The following is a 24,745-nucleotide window of genomic DNA, read 5'->3' as shown; positions in this document are numbered from 1 at the left end:
AAATGTATTTTGTTATTGCTTAATATTTTAGTTAGAAGCCATCTTACCATGCTAGCTAAAAATGACAGTAGCTGCATTTTTCCCCAGTTTATAACCCCCAAACTTCTTACCATCAAACCAAGAGCCATGTAATGCTTTAAAAGCCTTTCCAGCATATTCCGGAGACAGACACTTGACATATACACAACCCTGTGGTGAGAAAAAAAAATTTAAGTTTAAGACCAACAAGCCAAAAAAATATAAAGGGAATACCGGAAATGCCTTTACCTCACGTGAATTTTTGTCCACAGCAATATGAACAATTCCATCATTATCGCTGCACTTTTCCAAGATTGCTTCTTGAATTGCCAAATGCCAGTGGTCACCAATTTCCCTAAGTAAAACAATTAAGAGAAGATATAATGAAAGTCTACATGAACACTTTTTTACATTTCTATTATGAAGTCTGATTCTGATTAATTTTTTTTAAACAAAGCAATGTTTAAAGGAACATGCAAAGTATGTTAATTAGATATTAATATGTAGTAACATTAACCCTTGGGATGTGCACCCTTGGATGGCCAATTAAAGTAGCTAATAAAATGTTACGGTCCCAACGTGGCAATGCATCCTTTTCCAGGGGGAAAGAGTAAAACAATCCCTTTTAAAAATCTAGAAAACCATCAGATTTTTAAAAATGGATAAAAGCAGTAAAGAGTCCTGTGGCACCTTATAGATTAACAGACGTATTGGAGCATGAGCTTTCGTGGGTGAATACCCACTTCGTCGGATGCATGTCACCCACGAAAGCTCATGCTCCAATATGTCTGTTAGTCTATAAGGTGCCACAGGACTCTTTACTGCTTTTACGGATCCAGACTAACACGGCTAACCCTCTGATACTTAAAAATGGATGTTTCCTGAACTGGAGGGGAAATTGCCAAGATTGCTACCAAGTAAACTCTCAGGGAGCTTAGAGAAAGGCCCAAAGATCTGAGGTGTAACAGGTACTCCAAAATGTCTTGAATCCTAGTTTCTGATAGAAGTATGCCCTGGAGAGTGGACCAGATTGAAAGCTGCTTCCACTTGTCTAAATAAGCAGCTGTAATGGATTGCTTTCTGCTATTAAGCAATACCTCCTGAATTGCCACTGAGCAGTCCTCCACCTGAATTAACCTTTACACCATAAGGTGCAGGCTGTTCATGTCTGCATCCAATATCTGCCTGTGCTGCTGGGACAATAGGTCTGAAGAAGAGGCAGAGAGCTGATGGAGGTTGAATCAAGAGGCTGTGAAGGTCCAAGAACCAGCATTGTCTCAACCATGCTGGAGCTTTAAGAATGATCTGGCATGGTCTTCTGTCAACTTAAGGATCACCTGTGGGATGAACAGAATGCAGGGGGCTGAGAGGAAGAATGTGTACAGGAGACTCTGCCTACACTGTAGGAGAGAAGTGTCAGTAAATGAGCCTGGACTGTCACCCACTTGCGAACAGAATGATGGCATTTTGTTTTTTGTTGCAAAGAGATCAACAAATGAAATATTCCAGACCTGAAAGAGTTCTGAGCACACTGTTCTTCAGAGACCATTCGTGATTTTTGGAAAGTTTCCTGCTGAGATGACTGGCCAACAGATTCTGGGAACAATGTGTCCCTTTTCATGCAAAAGTCTGTTTCATTGCTTTTGACAAAGCTGATTGGATAGTATCTAGACCAACAAGCCCTTTATGTGAGGGAGAAAAGTGCAGCAAGCCTTGAAAATTGTTTGAGGATATTGATAATGAAGGGTCAATTCATATTCTGTCTGTAATGATTGGGTTCACAAACCTTCTAGCTAAGCACCCCATCCTATCAGGGATGCATTGTAATGAATGTCTTGGATGAAAAGGGATGAGAAAATGGCACACCCCTGCATATGTTGTTCTGATCCACTCACTGTTCTAAAGACACTAGGAACATAGGAGGTACATGGACCTACTTGTCTAAGGGATTTCTGTTTCGTCGATAGTTTTACTTTAGCCCACCGGGAGAACGTTTGGTCACATAAGTACATGAGGCCATGTGGTAAGCTCAGACTGTGGTGGTGGGGCATGACATGAGAGACTTACACAGCTGGACAATAGTCTGAAATCTCTCCTGAGAGAGAAAAGCAGTCAACTTCGTAGACGCAAGTAAGGTCCCAATGAACTTGATTTTTTATGTTGGAACTAATGCAGATATTCCCTTGTTCAGCATAAGTCTCAGACTGCCGAAGAAATGAAGGATGAAATGGATGTCATGGAGAACATCATGTTCAGATCTGCTCTGAAGTAACCAATCATACAGGTAAGAGAAGACATGAATTCCTTTCCTCCTTAGGTAGGACACCACCACACTCTTGCTGAATACTTGTGGCACCAATGACAGACCAAAGGGGAGTAACGTATTCTGATAATGTTGTTGAGCTATCACAGAACTTAAGAAGTTTCCTGTGACTCAACAAGACTGCCACATGGAAGCAAGCTTCCTTGAGATGAAAGGCAGCAAACAGCGTTGCACTCTTGGGAAAAAATAATCGATGTTAGGGAGGCCAAGGAAACTCTTACGTACTTGATGGACTTGTTGAGATTTCAAAGAACTAGAATGGGTCTCAGACAACCCCCCTCCACGGACTTGGGAATCAAAGTATTGTAAATAATACCCCTTTCCCCAATGTTGAAAGAGAACTTCTCCTATGGCTCCTAGAATGAAGTGTCTGAACTTTTTGAATGAGCACTGATTTGTGAGATGGGTCCCTGAGAAAGGATGGGGTAGCTAGGTGGAGAAGGAGGTCGACAGAAACTAGAAAGAATACCCCAGTCTCTCAGTGCTTAGGATCTATTTGTCTGTCATTATAGATTCCCAAGCACTGAGGAAATGTGATCATCCGTTTCCAAACTGGGGTGGGAGGAAGGAGGACGGGCTGTTGCTGGCAACTGTAGAGCTGTCCTCAAAGGAGGAATCAAATGGCATGCCTCCCGACAGTCGACTGAGGATGAGGTGCTTGTGTTGTGCTACAGTTAAAGGTCTGTACAGGCACCTCTTGGGGGCTGGAGTATCAAACACTAATAAGCAAAGTGTTGCTTGAGAGTCTTTAAAAGAATGCAAGGTCGCATCAGTTTTATCTGAAAACAAAGACAAAACTGCCAAATGGAATGTCTTCAATCATTTGTTGACAGTTCATAGCTATTCCCGAGTTCTGTAACCAGGAAGCTCTCCTCACAGTTACTACAGAGGCACTCACTCTAGAAGCAGCATCAGCCACATGAAGTGCAGACTGGAATGACATCTTAGTCACCATGCAATCTTCTGCAAAGAAAGTCTTAAATTCCTCCTTTGCATCCTCTGGTAGTTTCTCAGAAAACATGGACATAGCTAAACATGACTGTAAACTGAGATGCAAACAGTGCCTGCTAATTTACCATATACATCTTGAAAGAGGAGGTAGAAAAAAAATGTTCTCCCATTTAAGTCAAGTTTTTGGGGCTCTTTTTCTTTGGGAATTGATTTAAGTCTCCCCTGACGTGATCTCTCATTGGTAGCTGTCACTGCGAAAGAGTTCAGGGTGACATGGGAATAAAAACACTTGAATGTTTGTCTGTGTGCTTAGCTGTAGGGGCTAAGGAGGCTGGCATATGCCATAAGGTCTTTACTGGTTCTAGAAGAGCCTTGTTAATAGGGAGGGGCTATCCTCTCAGGGGCAGAAGAGCATGTCCAAAAGCTCGTGATGTTTTCTTGTACAAGCTCAGCTTTTATGTCCAAAGCTGCAACCGTTCTTCTCAGACATTCCTAATGAGACAATCATCTGCAACTGAAGAGGAAGTATCCAGGATCATGAAGTCATTAAGGGATGACGAAAAGAGGTTAACAGGAGCAGATGGATCCTCCTGTGTTAAAAACTGGGCAAAGGTTCCTCCTGAAGCACTAGGTGCTCTGTGGGAACAGCATTTTGTACTTCCAACCAAGGTGGCTTTGTCATCATATGCTCTGGTGAGCTTCCCCCATGACTGGGCTGGTGATCAAGACCCAAGGGAATGGAAAACACCCCAGTGTTTAACATTCTAAATCTAAACTGTGCAACTTTAAGACTGTATTCTTAATTTTACAGCCAATGCAGTCTGTTGCATGTAAGCCATAGAAGAGCCAGTGTCTCTTTTGATGCTTCAGAAAAACAAACATTTTTACAGCCAAACGGGACAGCCAGAGTGACAGTGTATTTGGGCAGCAGATGACTGACTACACACTATTGTTGAGGAAGTGGTCTGCAGAATGCTAACACCGAAAAGCAAGATGAAAGGGAGGATGAGGTAAGCAAAAAGAGTCTAGTCACTTTGGCTGGTAATGCATGGTAACACATCCTGAATGTTAATTTTTTGCTTATATACCACTATTTCTCTGACCGAAGTACTGGGGTTGAAGTCTTTGAGATGTGGTGCATTTTCAGGAGGGATTTGAAGAATGAAAGTTTTCCACGCTGTCCTAAGGCAGATTGAAAATAGCACTTGGAGTATGACCACATTTACTTACATGACGGGATCAAACATATTGCGAATCTTTAGACATGGTGTCAAACTGTTTGGTGGCGAATTTCTTCTATCTAGATGAAATGCTACAAGGAAAAAAATGAATTGAATAGTTTAGTAAGTGATTAATACAATACTATCTAGTTTACAAGCATCTCATCTTTACATTTAATCCTTTTGTTGCCTTGAACTTAAGAGTAAGAATACCTTCCTTCCACAATATGAAAGAAAAAAAAATTTCAACAAATTACAATGTTCCCATAAAGACACTAATAATACTGAGAAAAACAACACACTTATTTTTTCAGATTCATAATTGCTAGCTTTAAAAATATTAGTTTTGAGATTCTGGCCAGTACACTAGATGGTAAACAAATTCCAGATAGCTAAAAAGTTGTATGCTATAACTAATGCATAAATTGCATGCACTATCTGTAAGTGAAAACAGAAATGTAAGTTTTTGCTAACTAGTTTAAATTTGACAAGTATGTATGCAGTAAATTATTCAGTTTTAATTATGACTTACCAGTATGTTTATAAGGATGTAATTTTATGGTGAACTTTTCATTTATACTATCCTTTGGGTATTCTATAATTAATCAGAATCTACTAAGAAATAGGGACGGATGTTTCAATACAAAAATATTTCCATTTCCATTATTCTTTATATTGGAGTGACATATGAAGGCCCACAATCAGGATGGGGACACTAGTATTAGGAACTGCACATACACACTAGTAGAAATGGTCCTTGAGCCAAAGAACTTACAATCTAATTTTAAAAACAAAAACCACACCAAGTTTACAAAGAAGAGAAGGATGAGAAGAGTGAAAATAAGGATGTGGTTACATAGATTAGCAACTGCACAACTTGATGGTACTATATCTGAAAGGGTTTCTGAAGAAAGACTTAAACTATCCCATTTCTGCACAATCTGTCAGTGGTTAACACTTTCTTGAAGGTGTTACAGTCAAAGTGTTTTAAGTAGAAATCTGAAGGAGTTGTTAGTAGCCTCACAAATTAATTCAAGTAGGGCATTCCATTTAGGGTTGCCAGGTATCTGGTTTTCGACCAAAAAGTCTGGTCGAAAAAAGAACCTGGCAGTGTGCCCTGCTAACCGGACATTAAGTCTGGTTACCTGCAGTAATCGACCTCCACCACCAGGAGGCGGAAAGAGCAGCAGCTGGAGACTGCAGAAGGATTCAGGAAAGGCTCCAGCGGAGAGAGGTACTGGCAGCTCCCCCTTCCCCCACCCTGCCCCAGTCACCCCCCACCATCCCCGGAGCGCAGATCCCCCTTCCCTGCTCAGGTAAGGTGTGCCTGAAGTGACATTTCCATCAAGTTTAAGGGAAACAAAACCATGGGAAGTTTAATTTCTGACTTCCCTTTCTAAATTAAAGCAAACTGTTCGTTGTGCCAGACAGAAATAGGAGACGTGTGGCAAAAACATCCTATATATTTTCTAAGAAGAGCGGTTCCACTCTGAAATGCTACAAATAGTTTATCATGGATACATATTTTGGGTCAGTGACTTCCCCACTATAGAGTTTACAAATAAGAGGATTTATTTATTTGAATGCCACTCTTTCATGCTCCACCTGAAACGGAAGTCATGCTTTTTTTCCTGACACAATGACAGAAATAAATGTTCTGGAGGCCCAACCCTGCCCTTACACCTGTACATGACTGTTTCCAACGAGTTAGCACAAGGGTAATGAAAGTCAGACTCTGACCCTGTAAATGAAGCGCAGTTATTTTTGTTGATAATACATGAGCCAGAAAATAGCTCACTTTCTGTCGGACTACTCTGCGGGCTCTGCTGTATGGCCATTGCAGCACTAACAGAAAAGCTTCTATCTGGTACTGAAATAAACAGATGAGATGCTAAGTACAGAGGAGCTAATCTATTGAGTAGGAAAGTGCTATTTTTATATTGTCACTTTTTCAGACAATAACTGCAATTTACATTTAAGTAGATTAGAAAAAGCAAATTCTTCCTTTTCAAATAACAGATTAGCCTCATTAGGAGATGCAAGAATAAATGTTAAGTGTAGAATGCAAGATACAAATTACATTTAATAATATAACTATACCTTGGCCTTGCCATACTTTAGATGGTATAACTAAAATTTTGTCACATGCTGCAGATGGCTGTATCCATCTCCAAACCAAGAAGTCAGCGCCACCTATTCGTCGTGTCTCTGTGCGAACTCTAGATTCATTTGCAGCAAGAAAGTCAACTGCTCTATTCCAGACCTTCTTCATTTTTTTCCTTCAATTTAGAGCAAGAAGAAGAATTATAATTTTAATATTAAAACAAAAATACATTGTGCATCCAAATACTAGTAATTTTTAATTAAAAGAAACATGGAAGTTACTTACCCGTAACTGGAGGTTCTTTGAGATGTGTGGTCCCTATCTGTATTCCACATGTGGATAAGCATGTGCACCAGGCACCTGTAATCAAAGATTTCTAGCAAGTAGTGTCCGTTGGCCCACCATGCACATTTCTTCTCATGCTCTGAGCAGCAGGTATAAGGGCGGTGTGGACCGATGCCTCCCCAGTTCCTTCTTACTGAGAATCCAGTGATGATCTGCAGCAGGAGGGGAAGGAGGGCAGGTAGTGGAATACAGATAGGAACACAACTCTCGAGGAACCTCCAGTAACAGGTAAGTAATCTCCATTTCTTCTTTGAGTGCTGGTCCCTATATGTATTCCACAAATATGTGATTGGTAAGCAATTAAACAGCGGTGGAGGGAGTGCAAGGATGCAGTTGTTATAGATGTCTGTAATAGTGCTGTCCCCACAGCTGCATCTGCAGATGTCTGGACCAATGCCTGCTTCACGAAAGTATGGAGAGAGCTCTTGCCCTACACATATGTCCAGTATAAATAGGGCTTGAAGAGATGCTGTAGAAGTCACTTGTGTTCTAGTGGAGTGGGCACTCACCGCTCTGGGGAGGCATATACGCCAGTTGATAATGAATGATGCAGCAAGAGATCCACTCAGTCTCTGAGCAAATAATGTTTGTCCTTTTAATCACTCTGCTAAAGGAACAAGCTATCTAGGCATTTTCCTAATTGATTTTGTTCTCCAATGTCAGAACGCTAAAGCCCATCGTACATCAAGAGTGAAATCTTCTCTCCTCATCAGAAGCATGAGGTTTTGGAAAAAAATACCAGTAAGTGAGTAGGCTGATACGTGTGAAACTCAGAAATTACTTTAGGGATAAATTTTGGGTGAAGGCAAAGGAAAACCTCTTTATGCAAACCAGTATACTGCCATAAGCACTCCCAGTTCACTTGCCCTTCTTGTTGAAATGATGGTGACTAGGAAGACTACCTTCATAGAGAGGTAGGACATGAAGCAGGTAACAAAATGATTAAAAGGGAAGTTCTGAAATAACAAGATTAAGATCCAATTGCAGGGATGGTTTTACCACCAGTGCAAAAGTCCTAATGAGGCCTTTCAGGAACCTAATTGTAGTTGGATGAGTGAGAGTGAAAACAGGATAGCTCTCAACTGGAGGATGAAAAGCAATGATTGCTGCAAGGTAGACCCACAGCAAACTAACAAAGTCCCAAAGCCCATGAGTAGGTAGTCTAGAGTAACAGCAATTCTGATGATTTCTGTGGATAATTGGCTCTGTTGTGTCCAGGCGGAGAAACATCTCCATGGGTTAGACAGCATTTTCTGGTGCAATCCTTTCTGCTTTGATTGAGAATAGATTGAACAGTCTCCAAACATGAATGTTCTATGTCTGATGCCCATCCAAATACGAGGCTGTGAAATGAGGAGAGCCTGGGTTGGGATATCTGGCCTCATTGTTCTCGAGGCAGAAGATCTGGAAAGGGTCGGATATTGATGGGAGGTCAGGTTGACGTTTTCAGAAGTTATCTGAGCCAGTTGGACACAATGAGAATAACCTGAGCTTTGTCATGGTGAATCTTTTGTAGAATTTGTAGTGTCATTGGGATGGAAGGAAAGGCATACCTGAGGTGGTTCATCCATGGTAGATGAAAGACATCGCTCTTGCGGCCTTGGCCCAGAGCTGTTGCCTCCATCACTTACGAGGGATGTGTCCATGAGAATGGTCGCACCCGGCGGATGGATAAGGAAAAGACTCCCGCACATACTTGTTCTGGGTTTGTCCAACAAGACAAGCTGTGACCTTGGCAGGAATTATACTCTAGTATTCGTGTTGTATCTGTATGGTTAGTAAGACCACAGCCAGGCCAGGACTTTTCTATATTGACAGATTCCCCAAGGAAGATATCAGACAATGTAGGAATAGGGACATGGACTGAACATCCATTCTAGACCTGCCAGTCAAGAGCCAGTCATCTAGATATGGAAAGATGGTGTAGTCATCCAGGCCACCATCACTGAGAAGACCTTTGTGAAGACCCTGGGTGCTGTAGCTAGGCCAAACGGGAGCACTTTGAATCGGTAGTGCTGTTGGCTTACTAGGAAACTGAGGAACCTTCTGTGGGACAGGCAAATGTCCACATAAAAGTAGACATCTTTCACATCAAGAGCCACGATCCATGTGCCCTCTTTAGCAGAGGGGATTATCAATGCTAATGTGACCATGCAAAATTTTGATTTTTGAATAAAGACATTCAGTTGGCGTACACTGAGAATTGGTCTCCAACCTCCTTTTTCCTTGGGCGGGAAGAAATATGGGGAGTAGAACACTTTCCCTTGATGCTGAGGTGGCACATGCTCTATAGCTTCTCACTGAAGAAGAGTCCACCTCCTGATGGAGGATCTCCTTGTGAGAGTGGTCCCTGAAAAGGAGTCAGGAAGGGGTTTCTGATGGTGAGGTGACACAAACTTGATTGCAAAGTCAGACTGAATCCTCTCCATCACCCACTTGCACACTCTTGTTGCCTTCCAGTTGTGAGTGAAATGAACAAGGCAGCCACCAAAAGTTTGCGGGGGGGAGGGGCATGAAGGATGGCATCAATAGAGGAATGAGGTTCTCAAGTATCCTGTCAAAAGTAAACTATGGATGGTGAGTGGGGTTGAGTGGTGGCAACTGAGGTGGAGAAAGCCACAAATTTGAGTTTTTGTACCCTCTGGCACTTATGTGGCAGTTTGTAAGAGCACTGGTTATAAAAGGACTGAGGGAAAAGGTCCAGGCTTATAAACCTGCTTAGGGTGCTCTCTCTTTGGGGCTAGGACGTAAATGATCAGAGAGCGTTAGGTTGTTCTTGAGTCCTTAAGTGAGTGAAGCAACTCATCTCTTTTCAATGAAGACATTAGACTCATCAAAGGGGAGGTCCTCAGGGGTATTATGGACCTCCCTGGGGAACCCTGAAGCATGAAGTCAGGACTCTTGCCTCATGACTATAGTGTGGCAATAGCTAGAGCCCTGTGTGGATACAAAATTTGTATCCGTATCCAATCCAAAATAGTGAATATTTGCAGATTTGCAGGACTCTAGCAGTAGCTCTGGACACAGTGTCAGCTGCATCCATTGCTGTTTGGAGCAGTCTTAGCCACCAGTTTGCTTCATTGATGAAGGCTTAGAACTGAGTACTGTCCTCCTGGGGAAGTTTGTCCTGAATGCCACACATTTGGAATAATTTGTGAAATCATATTTTGCTAACAGAGCCTGGTAAGTTAGCAGCTCTGAACTGAAGGCTGGTTGATGAAAATACCTTCTTCTCCAAAAGGTCAAGGCATTTAGTGACCTTGTATCAGAGTTGCCCTGAGGTGATGCAGCCTGGATTTTCCTGTGGCTCCCTGCACAACCAAGCAACTGGGCACTGGGTGGGTAAACAGAACTCTGCTCCTTCAGCTGGTACAAAGTAACAATTTTCAGCCCTTTCTGGTGAGGGGGCACAGAAGGCTGGGATGTGTCATACTGCCCTGGCAGGTACTATAATGGCCTCGTTTACTGAGAGGGCCACTCTGCTAGGGCCAGAGGGGTGTAGAAATCCAGGAGGCTACACTGCATGTCACTGATCTCCTCAAGACAGTTCTTGAGTTCAGTTGCCACTCTCTGCAAGAGCTCCTGGTATTGCCTCTGGTCATCTGGCAGAGATAAGGATGATGTAGAGACTGCCTCATCTACTCAGGAGGATGACATGCCCAATGGAACTGTCAGCACCAGCGAATCCAGCTCAATTTCCTCCTCTGCATACTCTGATGGGGCCAGGTGGCACTGGCCGGGAGAAGAGGGCCAAATGTGATTCTTGTCCAGATCTGGGATGTCTAGTGTACAGACCCCAGAGACTCCAGTAGGGCCAGTATGAAGGCTGACTGAATGGGGAGTGCTCCAAGGCACTGGGTATCAACAAGTCCCCTGGGTGGTAATATCCGGGAGGAGGGTGGCTCCAAGACCTTGAAGAAGTTCTGTGTAGACTGGTCTCCCTCAGAGGGAGCGAAGGTTCATCCAGAACAGCAGACTCATCTGATGAAAAGATAGGTTCAAGTTCCGCCTGTCATGCTGTTGGTATATTCCAGCTTGTGGACAGGGTATGGGAAAGACCCTTTCTCCTCAAGGTGGTTTCTTCTGGTATTGAAATGTCCTGTGGAGGATGGGACAAGAAAGAGAAGAGAAGATTGTGGGTAGGATAAGTCAAGCATATCCTCCAGTGACGTAAAGTTCTCAGTCCATTCTGGAGTTCAGAGTCCTGGAGGCCAGACTGACAGATCCAGTGCAACTAAGGAGATGGGCTCGGCAGATCCTTCCTGGAGTATGTTGAACCGGAATCCAACATGCAATTTCTAGTTGAAGCTGACAGGTGCTGATCTTTTGACCTTTGAGAATTGGAGCTGGAACCAGAGCTGGAAGCAATGGATCATTCCTCCATCGCGCCTTCCCTTCTTGATTGGAAGATTTAAGCAGGCTTAATTCTTTAAGACTCACGCATGAGCACTCAACCAACTTGGACAGGGACAGAGAGGTGTCCTGTCTCTCAGAGGCAGATCTGGATAGAGATACATCCTTATGCTTATGTTCGTATCCCATATTCTTATGAGAGGCTTAATGGTTTTGTCTCTGCTCCAGAACTCATGCTCAGAGGGATGCTACTCACCTTCTGAGGCCACAGCACTGGGGGGGTCTCCCCAGTCTGGGTCAGACTAAGGTCTCATGGCTTCTCCATGAGATGTTCCCCCAAACAGCTCTCGTCCCTCACGGGTTCAGGTAGGGAAAGAGCAACCAATGTCGCACTTCGTGATGATATGAGCCTCCCCAAGGCAGTAAAGGCAGTGCAGGGATTCACCACTGATGGAGAAAAAGAACTGCATTTCCTGCCCCTGCTCTAACCCTGGGATGCTGGGCATACTGCTTTTCTGTGGGAAGGAACTCCTTGAGATGGAGAGAATTAAACTAACTATAAAGTCTAAAAATTCTAAGAATACTAAACTATATACACCTCTACCTCGATATAACGCTGTCCTCAGGAGCCAAAAAATCTTACCGTGTTATAGGTGAAACCACGTTATATTGAACTTGCTTTGATCCACCGGAGTGCGCAACCTGCCCACCCCCGGAGCACTGCTTTACCGCGTTATATCCAAATTCGTGTTATATCGGGTCGCGTTACATCGAGGTAGACAAATTAGAAGACAAAGATAGTTTTGGACATAGAGGATTCTGACTCTGGCCATGCAGTGGTAAGAAGGAATTGAAGAGGCATTGATTTGCACCTTATGCCCTCGCTTCAGAGCACGATGAAAACAATTGAGATGTGCAGACCAACGGACACTACTTGCTAGAAATCTCTGTTCTCAGGTGCATGATGTGCACGAGTACCCATGTGTAAAATACACATGGGGACCAGCACTTGAACTAAGATTTTTCATCTCTTATGCCTGCAACATAATCTAGATGGATTCATTTACTCATTTGAAATATTCAGTAGCTGAGTTTATTGACTAAGGCATTTATGTATGTGTAAGCTCAACATACTTCCCTTTAAAGCAATTCAACAGAATAATCTGAACATACCTGTCCTGAGGTGGTATTAAGGAATCACACACGTGAGGAATAGGCATATATGGCTGCAAGTCCTTGTTCTCCTGACATGCCTCATTGTGACTTCTTAGAACATCTGAGAACACCACAACCAACAATTAGCTACACTGTTACAAGTCAACTTCAAATTTAGTCACCTTTTAAAAAAATAAAGAAATAGAAGCAGTTCTGGGTACAAACAGCTGCTTCAAGTCCCCTGCCAATATCAGTAGTTTTACAATCATCTTTGCCTTTTTGGTTTTTAAAAAGCTCTATGGAAGACATCAGGGAAACTGATCAGGAAAACAGCAGAACTGACTATATACAAAGTGCTGTCAAATGTAAAAAATAAGCCTGGAATAAAGGGGGGAAAATTCTCTATAAATCAGTTTTGAGTTTTAATAATCTTGAGTGTTATTTCTGACTATATGTAAAAAAAAATTTAGACAGAAGTGTTCTTTAAAAAAAAATGAATAGAATGTTACTCTATTCCCTCTCCAATAAAATTATTTTTAAACAAATGTTTGTGGCAGAGTTATATGGAGATTAATATTATGTGTATATATATATACATATATATATACACACATATACACACCCCCACAAGGGGTAGGCAACCTATGGTACGCGTGCCGAAGGTGGCACGCGAGCTGATTTTCAGTGGCACTCACACTGCCCGGGTCCGGGCCACCGGTCAGGGGGGCTCTGCATTTTAATTTAATTTTAAATGAAGCTTCTTAAAGATTTTTAAAACCTTATTTACTTTACATACAACAATAGTTTAGTTATATAGTATAGACTTTAGAAAGAGACCTTCTAAAAATGTTAAAATGTATTACTGGCACGCAAAACCTTAAAATTAGAGTGAATAAATGAAGACTTGGGCACATCACTTCTGAAAGGTTGCCGACCTCTCATATACACAGATGTTTGCCCTTCCACCCCTGTTTGGATTTGGATTGATCACTGTAGTTAACAGCAAGTCCTAAATCAAGACAGTTTTAAAGTGAAGCTACTGTCCTAAACAAGCAATAAACATTGCATATATATAATGTCACTCAAAAGTAGTAAATTAATATTTAGGGTTAATCTGGATATTCAATTTCAGTAAAATAAAATTTGGTCCAGTTTTGGAATGATCTGTTAAAAGGCTTCTGTCACTGGTATACAGTCACTGAAGATTACTTTAGTACTGAATTTATCAGTTTTAAAAGGAAAGTTGGCCAGATCTAGTTTAATTACAAGGATAAATTGGATGTGGAGAGCATTGTGTCACCGCTATATAACCCATCCACTACCCTTCTCCATTTCCATTTTTAAGAATAGGTTGTTCAGTTAGCATAACTTTGACTATGCTATATTCAAGGTAATGCCACAAATCTTCAGGATTGCAATAATGTATAGTATTCATAAATCAAACACCTTATGCCAATGGTTTGCTTGGGTTTAGCACAGGCTAAAGTGGTTTAGCACTTCTGGATACAGAATAGGTATTATGCCTAAAATACTGAGCTAATGATGAAACGTGGGAGGGAAATGCACTCACAACAGAACACTCACTACATAGCAACAGAAGAGGTGGGAGGGAGTGAACACAAAACCAGAAGATGGGCATTTGACTTGCCAATTGATACAGAAAGGATCAATATTTTGAAAATTTGTACAGGTTTTCTAAACCAATGTTTGTTGTATATTTTAAAAATTCATACCTATAATCTTTACAACCATATCATACATCTGCCTGGTCTCCTCTTCCTCTTTTGTCCAGCGATATTTCATGTAGTGCAAAACTCCCCAAACCATCCCTATACCTGCATTAAAATTCATAATATTCGTTTAGATATACTTAGAACTTTAGCTATTCTTAAATGTGCACCGCATACTTCTATAAATTGGTTAACTAGCTGGTGTGTTAAATTCAGCAAAATCCTTGATATATCAGAAGTACATACTACACATTACTGTTAATGTTTTGCATTTTTGCAACAAAGCAGCACAGAAGCTAGTTTGGGGGCTGAATAGGAAATAGGTTATTAGATTTTTTTAAAAATACTTCACTGATATCACTAAAATGACAGTTTCCCTCTGCTGAGCATCACATTTTGCTATTATTATTGGTAAACTAAAGACCATTTAATTTTCCCTGAGATGAAGTACAATACAATTTGGATTATCTTAACAGAGAAAATAGTAAGGTTTCAAATAAACTGAAGGTTTAGAGAGGATATTGGCTTGACAGCCTGTGGAACTTTAAAAAACACATGCTTTGCAGCTTTTGGACTCTACCTATTGGCTACAGGCAAGCGTTTGGGAGTAGAGGCAAGATGTTTGTAAATGGGAAAGTCATTTCTCATAAAACGTGGACAGCTTCAACTCAGTAATGTTTCTTGCTGTGAAGTATTGTATGTATTTCTACAGATGAGAATCATTCTGATCCTAACTAGACTGTATCTCCATAGAGGTGACAAATCTTTAGGCTTGACAGTAGTGAAGCCTCCACAGTTTGTGCCTATATGGATCAGGTGTCACTGGTACTGCAGCAGAGCAGGGAGCCCTCCGTAGCCCCACTTTCACAAACCACCTCCCTCACTCCCATGACAGCAGAGCTGCAGTGGGCCGGTAACAGCCTATCCCTGCAGGCGCAAAGTGTGGGGAAAGCGGAGGGCCTGATGGGGCAGAGCAGAGACACCGGGCCAGGATGACGAGTTCCAGGCAGCAAGGGAGGCCATCTCACTGCTGAATGGCTCAATCCCCAGGCACGAGCCATTCAGCTGTGGGATGGCCTCCCCTGCAGCTGGAGCTCATCCTCCTCCTCCTCACAATCCTGGCCAGTGGTCTGTTCTGCCATCCCAGGACCACAGCCTTGCCCATACCTTACACTTGCAGGGAATAGGTATCACTGGCTCTGCAGCTATGCTGGCAGCCCTCTGTAGCTCTGCTGTCACGGCCCTGCTAACTCACTCACCAGGCCAGGAGTGCGGGAGCCATCGCCAGACAAGGAACTGTTCAGCAACATCTGGCCATCAAGATATCCTCCTTGCGGTCCCAGTCAGGGGTGTCTGCTCCACCAGGACAATAGCCTCCCTCGCACCTTGTGCTCTGGTGTCTTGGGACCCTCAGTTATTCAAGGAATCCCCTGCAGCCCTGCTGCCATTGCTGGGAGACCCCTGAAGCCCCACTTCCAGCACTGCCCTACACCTAACCCCAACCCTACTACCCCCTTTATTTCCAACAACTATAAAAATAAAAATTAAAAATAAACAAACGTCGATAAATATCAAAACTAGGGGGAAATATCAAATTCTGCCAAGCCTACAAGACCTTCCCTGCTTCAGTTCCAGACAGAAATGTCTGGTATTCTAGTTGTCATACATAACATGTTCAACTCAGAATTTGACCCAGGTTTTTCCCCACTGGACATCTCATCTGTCAGGAAATTAAGCTTACTGTTCATTAACAATCTTGTCAAACATTCCAATGCGCATAAAGGAGCTAGGGGGTAGGAGAGAAAAAGGAAAACAAGGTGCCACACTATTCTCAATGATGAAACTGTGAATTCTCTGCTCAAGAAGTCATCTCTTGAAGCGGACAATCTTATTACTGATCTGTATCAAATTTTGGGGGGAAATGTTTAGTGAGAAAGTCATGGATGGAGATTTCTGATGGTTACTGGAGTTCTGATTTCTCTTCCCCTTTACCCTAGTATGGGACAGGCATTGCACTGGTCGATGATCTCTTAGCAATGAAGAAACAGTGTTGAAGGAAATTCTTTTGGTTCTTCCAGCCATTTTTGATACACTGACCATGAGATCTTTTTTGATTCATGTGCAGTCCACACAGGAACCAGTCAGTGGCTCTTGAGTGGTTCCATCCCTTTTTAGCAAAGGATCTGAGAGGCTATTTATTATTAGCAATACCATCCGAAGTTCAATCCAGTCAAGTCAGAGAATGTATGGGGCTGCTCATTCAGCAGGATTTCTCAGTAAGAATGTTAAAATTGTGGCTAGTAGTCTGCATCTGAGTTCAAGGCTCTGATTTTGGCTTATTAAATCATAAATAGTTTGGGATTCAGTTACTTAAGAAAATCTCTTTTCCATGCAAAATTACTGCTGATGAGATCAGCAGTGACAATTGAGCAAGAGCCCTGTCAGTTTAAACAGGAGAGCGTCAGAGTGGCATTTTCTATTAATGATTCATTACACTAACCCATGTTCTGCCTCAGTCTGTCATAGCCCAGATTTATTGATAAGGAGCATGCAATGGGTTGATAAGTGAACTCACAGTTATTCTATTGTGGGATAAATTTTAGTTAGGATGGCCTTGACTAGGCAGTGAATTTGTTTGTACAGTGAATTGTATTATTTTTGCATTAATCATTGCATCGCACCTTGAGTCAGTGACTGGTGCTCCATACAGAAAAATAAATGTTAAAGACCTAGTTTTCTACCCCTAAGTCAAACCTGGTTGCGATTGGGGTGTTGATTGAAGAATATCTGATCTACAGGTAACAGCTTTAATTAACCAAGCTTCACACAAGTGCTACTGTACAGGATAGGTTTTATTTTCAGTGCTTTCTATAGAAATAATATGCAGGTACTCGAGACTTTCTACATGGAGAAATTCCAATCTCCCCTCCTCTGTCAACCCCTACATAGAATGTTTTTTAAGGTTATATTATTTTTGTTAGTTTTCATTACTACTGTCTATAAAAGTTTAAACAAATCAGTGCCCCCAGGATAACAAAAAATAAAATGTCTCCTTCCTATAAAGGTTTGTAAAACTAATTGTATACCAAAAATTTCAGATATTACAATCAAGTCATATCAATTTATTACTTCAATTAAACCGTGAGCCAACTCACTCCATACAAAGAAACACGACATTTGACAGAATTAGAAGGCAAACATTGCTAGACCCTGTCCCCACCCACACACTTAAATGCAAATTATAACCATTAATAGGCTGAATTTAAATAACTTACCCAAAAGCAATATTGATAATCTGTGAGTTACAGTAATAAATGCACGGCGAAAACGACATCTGAAAGACATCTGTGGTCTAGTAGATTCCAGGTATTTCACATCAGTTACATTATTTAATTCCTCACTGGGGTCATTACCAATACACCTATTTAAAAACATTTAATAGTGTTAGGGCTAAATTCACTGATTGTGAAAATAAAAGCCTATGAAATAAAATCACTTACTTTATGCCAACATCTTCTCCCCTACTCATAATCCATTGTAGCGCTGTGTTAAGTACTTTTTCATACTCTGGACCTAAACTCTGTCAAAAAAGTCGTAGCAGTGAAAAGTTTCTTTAATATACCAGAATAAATCATGTAACACTAATACATAAGTTTATGTAATACCATATAAGAAGGATTAGTAGCCAATACTGATTATTTTTTATATAAAGTTTCAACAATGCACACAAAGGGACACCAAATATATGCAGATTATATGTAACTTTGGGACTAAAAATTAATCCCTTGAATTGAGAGATATTTGAGAGGTGTGCCGTTCTCAATTTTAAGGAGTTATGAATCGCAACATTCAGCAATAGTCTACCATTTAGTCACTAGGGGGAGCTCAGCATTCTGTAAAATTAAAACCAAAACGAGATATCAACCTAGATATAGAATTTATCCTAGAAGATAAATTGCAACAAAAGCTTGATTCAATTTTAAATGCATAATATACTATCAAAATTTTAATTAATCCTTCCTTTCCTAGCATACTAATGTTTCTACTGTAAATCATTTCACATCATCTGTTGTAGGATAAAGCCTTCATTACTTTTTGGCAGGTAAGCTCCACAATTCACCTTTAAATATCCTTTGTACAACCAGACTGAAGCTGAAACACAGTTTAAGGACTACTTCCCAGAAAAATGTAAATTGAAAAAAGATTTTACAGTAAGTCTTATTTTATCACCTAAGGATCAAACTGATATAAAGTGTCCTAAAATTAGAGGACAAAAGTTAAGGTGTGAACTTATTTTCGCACCAAGAATGAAAGCACTGAGTAGATTCTAATGTGCCGAATGTGTTGCATTGCTTTAAAATTCTGTCACTGCACACAATTAGTGAAGTGCTGCACATCAGATGTTATATTTATATTCCAGTTACAGGATGGGAGAGTTTCAAGAGTAAATGAAACTTGTATTTAAAAATGACAAATCTGTATACCAATTTACAGCCTCTCACATTTACAGATTTGAAATCTCATCACCATAACAAATGCCTTTACTTTCCCTCTGCTAAAATCCTCTACTATGCATTTCATCTCTCACCTTTACTATTAACACCTTTTTCTACAGCCCCCTCAAAAGGCTAAGCCCAGCTCTGCATACCAATAGATGCAGAATGTTGCTATCCATTTTCGCCCATCATTCAGAAGTGCAACCAGCACCACCTCCATTCCTTCCCATTAATTTTTGGGATCCTGTTCAAATTGTCCCTTTGTTCACAGTATAAGTAATTTTTGCCAAGTAGTTAATATTTTGTTTAGCTGTTAAAATGAGAATACAAAATAAATAAATAAATACATAAATAAATAAATCTTCAAATACCATATTCTTTGGTTTAAAAAAAAAAAAAAAGATTAAAATGAGTAGCAACTTAATAGTATTTTTGTTCCAATTGGGAGCAAGAGGAAGAGTGAAACAAAATTCTCCTTTCAGAAGGTTCCAAATGCATCACTTTGATTTGAACTCTCTCTCATGGAGGTGGTTGAAAAATACAGACTTGACACTTCAAAAGAAAGAGGGTTGGATTTTTTTGTAAAAATGTTCACAAAAACCTTACTCCATTTTTCAACCAGCTCTACTGTTATGATCTTCCCCTTATCTATTAGGAAAGGCATATATAGGTGGGGTTTCCTAAGAGACTATTGCCTCTAGGTCCTGTCAAAGGGCATCATGCTGTTACTGCTGTTGGCTAGTACATATCCGGTAAACTTAGAGACCATTCTCTTCTCACTGAAAAAAGGAGGATCACTCTTGCTTCTTCTTTGCTCCAGGCAACTGAAAACAGAATGAAGACACAGAATAGCAAAATGCTACTGTCTATTGAATTCTGACCTGTCCTTTTACACTTTTGTAATTCAGAAGATTACAGCAAAATTTGTGCTTATAAAGCAACGTCTCCATTCAATTTTAAAATCTACGTTCTCTTAAGATTTTATATACGACATCTAGGGTGTTCTGGCTCATTTCATGAAACAGGAAAAAGTTAAAGCATGTAACAAGCACCTTTACTTTCTACATTTACACTCACATTCACAGAAGAAATTCTGTAGTTTAATGAAACCGTCTTTTCCCTTTCCCCCAAAAATAAAAACCATAAGGGCTTTGTGTGAAAGGTATGTTCATTTCCTGTGAAATACAAAAAGTGATGTGCAATAAGTAGTTAAATTTTGATTATACTGCTACACTGAATGTGAAACCAGCTTTTTAAAAACAAATGATAATGTTAATTTGTGCATACCTTACAAGATAAAAATAATGAAAAAATACCTTTTCCAATTGCTTACTTTTAAATATGCAGCTGTCTCCTGGACGGAAAGATTTCGCTGTATAGAGTTGCCACAGTCATGATCTCCTGGTAAAATTAAATTTTTATTTATTTTGATCTATTTATTACTTTGTTATATAAACTAAAAAGCCTGCAAGTACAAACGTACACAGTTAATGCAATCTACACAAGCAGAGAATAGTTGGAGGCACTAAGTATTTAAAATAAGAATGTTGAAGAGAGAGACTTCTGGGTGCTTTTCTCCCCAAACATCTGATTGCCACAACTATGAACTGTGATGCTACAAATATGATAGAACTTCAGGTACTAAACAAAAAGCAAGAGCAGAAGCATGTTTTTAAAAACATTTAAAAATGAAATGAAATAAAAGGTAGTTTACAGAACTTTATTAAAAGAAAAATTAAGATTTTGAGGCAAAACAGAAGAATTACTGATTCTGTTAAGGGTGAACACTTGGTCCACTTCAATACCCTACCGCAAAAGGGCACCTTAAATAACTGGATAATCCTCCATTTTGTGCCTAATTACTTAAAAAAACTTCTTGCACATATGAAATAATTTTTCCTGACTTTTTCTTTCAAAATTGTGAGAGTCATGAGTTTCTATAAATTTCCTTTTCTAAAGTGAATCTAGTACATGAAGTAAATTCAATGCACTGAAAAAGGCTAGAAAGTATACATATACATACCATACAGTTTTGTATTTTAAGATAAAAAATGGTTACTCTACATGCAAACCAACGTAAAGTAAAAGCAGATTTCCAATTTACTCTGAACACATTTTTGTGTAATAACTTATTAGCACATTCGTCTTGCAAATTTCTTATATAAGCTCACCTTAAAAAAATTACAGTGAATAGAAGTATCTAGAACCAACAAACGCAGAGTGCGTTTTACACACATGCCCCTCTGTCATCATAAAATGAATGCGAGTCAAACGTAAGAAAAAAAATCAGTGTGTGAAGGCACACTAGCTTCTTGAACAGTCCAAATTATATCTGGAACTTTCTATTTTATCTCCTTATAATAAACATGTGCAAACAGAAATCGTAAGACCTTGCATACTCGAGTCAGTCTGGAAAACTTCAAGAATTACATCACCATCATTCTATTAGTAGGCTTGACCAGGACTAGACTTCTAGATTAAATGCACCTCTTTAATCATCCAAAGAAACTGTAGTTTATAGACACACACATACCAGTGTGGGAAGAGAAGAAAAGACTATCCCTGATCTCCATCTGTCCTTGAATTGATCTGCTGGGCAGTTGCAACCCCATGAAAGCTTTTTTCCCCCCTTCACCTTACCTAATAAAATTATTTTTTTCTACTAGTATCCATGTCTGCAATTTTACTCTCTCCAGCTAGGGAAGCCAAACCAGAACACTCACTGACCCAAGAACAGACTCCACCTCCTAAAATCCTTTCCAGAATGGAAAACCCCAAAGCGGTAACGAGGCTAAGAAATGTTAGCTATTTAATTTTTTACACACACACAGACACACACCATTTAAGGTAAAACTAGAACTTAAATTTAAATGGAGTAGCTGAATATAACTGTTGTTTGAACGAATAGTGCTCAAACAATTTCTCAGTGGATCAGGTTAGCAGTCAAATATTACAAGCAAATAATTCCGGAAAGGCATAGCACGTCTGCCAACCCTGTTGTGGGTTTTAAACAGCCGTGATGTCCCAGAGCACAACCATGTTTTGAATAAGAAATATTTATGTAAAGCAAGACTTTTTACAGACTGATGTAGCCAATGATTTGGTTGAATACACTTTTTATAGATTTAGAAATTGCATCTCTGATTTTGTACGCCTTTGCAATTTGTGTTTTAAGCACAAAGCTATCAATGTCTTACAAGCTTCTTCTCTTTTGACTGGTGGCTGGCAGAGAACAAGTGGGGATATGGTTTTTAAGAAAGATACTTCTTGTATAGTGTTTGATCCCATGCCACCTGAAATCAAGTGGAGTTTTTCAATCAAGTTGAACTGAAGCAGGATGAAGCTCCTGAAGTTTTGATTCAATATTCTTGACCAACGAACAATGGGATGTGCAGGACCTGTACAGAAAGATGGTAGTTAACCTATAAGGTAGATGATTTACACTATGAATAAAAGAGAGGTTTCTCACCCTGTGCAGTAACGATAGTTCTTCGAGATGTGTGACTCTATGGGAGCTCCACTTGAGGTGCATGTGCATCTCACGCACCTTTGATCGGAGATTTTCATTAGCACTTTGAGCTCAGCCTGCATATGCGCTGCTGACATCTGTGTGTCCCGCACCAAGGCTATATCAGGCTCTGTGGGTGAATCACCCTCAGTTTCTTCTCCAAAGCCAAGGAGAAGGAGGGTGGGTATTGGAGCACCCATAGAGACAGACATCTTGAAGAACTACCATTACTGCACAGGGTGAATAACTTCTTTCTTCTTCAAATAGTGTCCCTAAAGGTGCTTCACTTTAGGTGACTCCCCCCTCCTTATGGGGATACTGCTTGGGAGCTTCAAAAACAAATCTGGCACAGAGGAAAGAACTGCACTGCCAATTGCCACATCAGATCTAGAGGCATCGACTAAGGCATAGTGCCTGGAGAAGGTATGTACCAAAGACCATGTAGCAGCTCTGCAGATCTCAGATATCAGGACAGTTTTAAGTAGAGACACAGATGTAGACTGATCTAATCGAGTGAGCTGACATGCCAGCAGGAGGTGGAATGCTGGCAGTACTGTAACAAGCTACAACACACCCCAAAATCTATTTTGATAGTCTTTGGGTAGAAACAGCAGAACCTTTAGATCTGTCTGCAAACAAAATGAGCCATCTATGAGATTTACAAAATGATTTAGTCCTATTTAGATAGAAGGCTAGCACCCTTCCGACATCTAGAGTATGGCAGGTGGTCTCCAGGTTGGAATTATGTAGTTTGGGAAAGAAAACTGGTAGGTAAATGACCTCATTCAGATGAAATTCAGAAGATACTTTAGGAAGAAACCTGGGATGTGGTCATAAGGGAACTCCGTCCTTGTAGAATACTATGAAAGGGGGTATGACACTATGCCCCATATTCTTCATATGGAGATATGCTATATATATATATATATATATATGATTATGGCATAACTAAGATGTATTTTATGCAAGCTAGGTCATGTGAGATATCATTGGAAAGGTTATGATTTATTGAATATGATTATAATATTTGTATGCATGCATGCATCATTTTTGTATCTGAAGTTAGGAATATTGTCTATGCACCCATTACAAATGTGTTTACACCTGGGGAATGCCCACTGGACAGAATGCAATCAGTCTAGATTGCTGACTGGAAAAGATCATTAGGAAAAACAATAGGTTTTTGAAGATGCTAATCTCCCATCTTCCTGGAAAGCCTTCCTGTGGACACTGCAAACAGACTGAGTTGTGGCTGCAGTGTCATGTGATCAAGTCACCGGATACTGGACTCCATAATAAAATTAGTACTTTTCCACTGACCGGGGGTGGGAATCACACTGGAAGACAAAGGATTCCCACCATATGTAAAACCTATTTAAGGCAGAGGAGGCAGGCAGGCATCGTGGTTGGTTCTTCACTGAATCCCCGCCCAGGATGACTGCTGAAAATGTCTAAGAAACAAAGATAAGGAAGGGAGAAGGACTGAGACCAGGCTGGAAGGTTGTCTAGCCTGTGAACGAAATATCTGAAGTTTTAAGCTGCAGGCAAGGGCAGAGGGTCTTCAAAAATCTCTGCAATCTGCCTAAAAACATTAGGGTGAGAGTGTGCTACTTATAACCAGTTTCTTTAATATCTTAAGCTTAGATTGCGTGTGTTTTATTTGCTAAGTAATCTGCTTTCATGTTTGCTATCCCTTATAATCACTTAAAATCTATCTTTTGTAGTTAATAAACTTGCTTTTGTTTTCTCTAAAACCAGTTTGTGGAATTCATAACCGGGAGGGGGGGTTGGGAGGGTGGGGAAGTGGGGAAGCTGTGCAATTTTCCTCCACATTGAGGGAGGGGGCAAATTTTAATGAGCTTACTCTGTATAGTTCTCTGTGCAGAGCAAGACGATACAATTATGGATTTACATTCCAGAGGGGGTGTGCATTCGAGTGCTGGGCAATTCCTTAGCTGAGCTTTCCCATGCAGAGCTGATCTCAGCATCCGTGTGAAACTGCAGCTGGGCGCGTCCCTACCTGTGTGTGTGCTAGTAAAGTGCAGTCTGAAGCCTGAGGGAGGGAGGGCTTGGCTGGCTTGCCTCAACAGTACAACGTAAAAGGAACCCAGGCTGGTGGGACAGGCAGGCTCAGTGATACCCCAGTTCCAAGTGCCACCCTGGGATGGGGGGAACCCATCACAGGAGGGTCTGCCATTAAAGCTCCAATCTCTCAGATTCTGCTGGCTAATTCAATAGCCACTAAGAAGGCTGTTTTCATGGACAAATTCAGTAAGGTGCAGTTTGCCATCGGTCAAAAGGTGATTTCATGAGACTTAAGAACCAAATCAAGGTCCCAAACAAGGGTGACCAGTGGACGAGATTACCCAGACCTTTTGTGAACCTTACAGTTGTAGGGTGAGCAAACAGCAAGAACCCCTCAATAGTGCTATGAAAAGCTGTTAAGGCAGCCAGATGAACCTTGAAAGAACTGATAGTCCCATTTTCTTTAATTGAAGCAGATATTCCAGAACAAGCAGAATCAAGGAAGATCTGGGGACAG

The 24,745-nt window shown here is 40.7% G+C and overlaps 1 protein-coding gene across 1 annotated transcript in view; it reads right to left on the bottom strand.

The window, feature by feature from the left end:
- The window catches only part of LEMD3 (LEM domain containing 3), an 84,685-nt gene that overhangs the window by 1,617 nt on the left and 58,323 nt on the right, over nt 1-24,745 (bottom strand). The window contains exons 4-12 of the mRNA XM_065410521.1: nt 20,029-20,096; nt 17,700-17,779; nt 17,475-17,620; nt 14,203-14,304; nt 12,488-12,590; nt 6,613-6,791; nt 4,523-4,604; nt 268-373; nt 111-189 (exon numbers count right to left, since the gene is read on the bottom strand). Of these exons, the coding sequence (XP_065266593.1) occupies nt 111-189; nt 268-373; nt 4,523-4,604; nt 6,613-6,791; nt 12,488-12,590; nt 14,203-14,304; nt 17,475-17,620; nt 17,700-17,779; nt 20,029-20,096 (945 nt within the window). The remainder of the gene's footprint in view (nt 1-110; nt 190-267; nt 374-4,522; nt 4,605-6,612; nt 6,792-12,487; nt 12,591-14,202; nt 14,305-17,474; nt 17,621-17,699; nt 17,780-20,028; nt 20,097-24,745) is intronic.

This window comes from Emys orbicularis, chromosome 1 (assembly GCF_028017835.1).
Source record: "Emys orbicularis isolate rEmyOrb1 chromosome 1, rEmyOrb1.hap1, whole genome shotgun sequence".
Lineage (NCBI taxonomy): Eukaryota > Metazoa > Chordata > Testudines > Emydidae > Emys > Emys orbicularis.
Note: the sequence above shows the minus strand (reverse complement) of the source record. Positions and strands in the feature narration are given on the sequence as shown.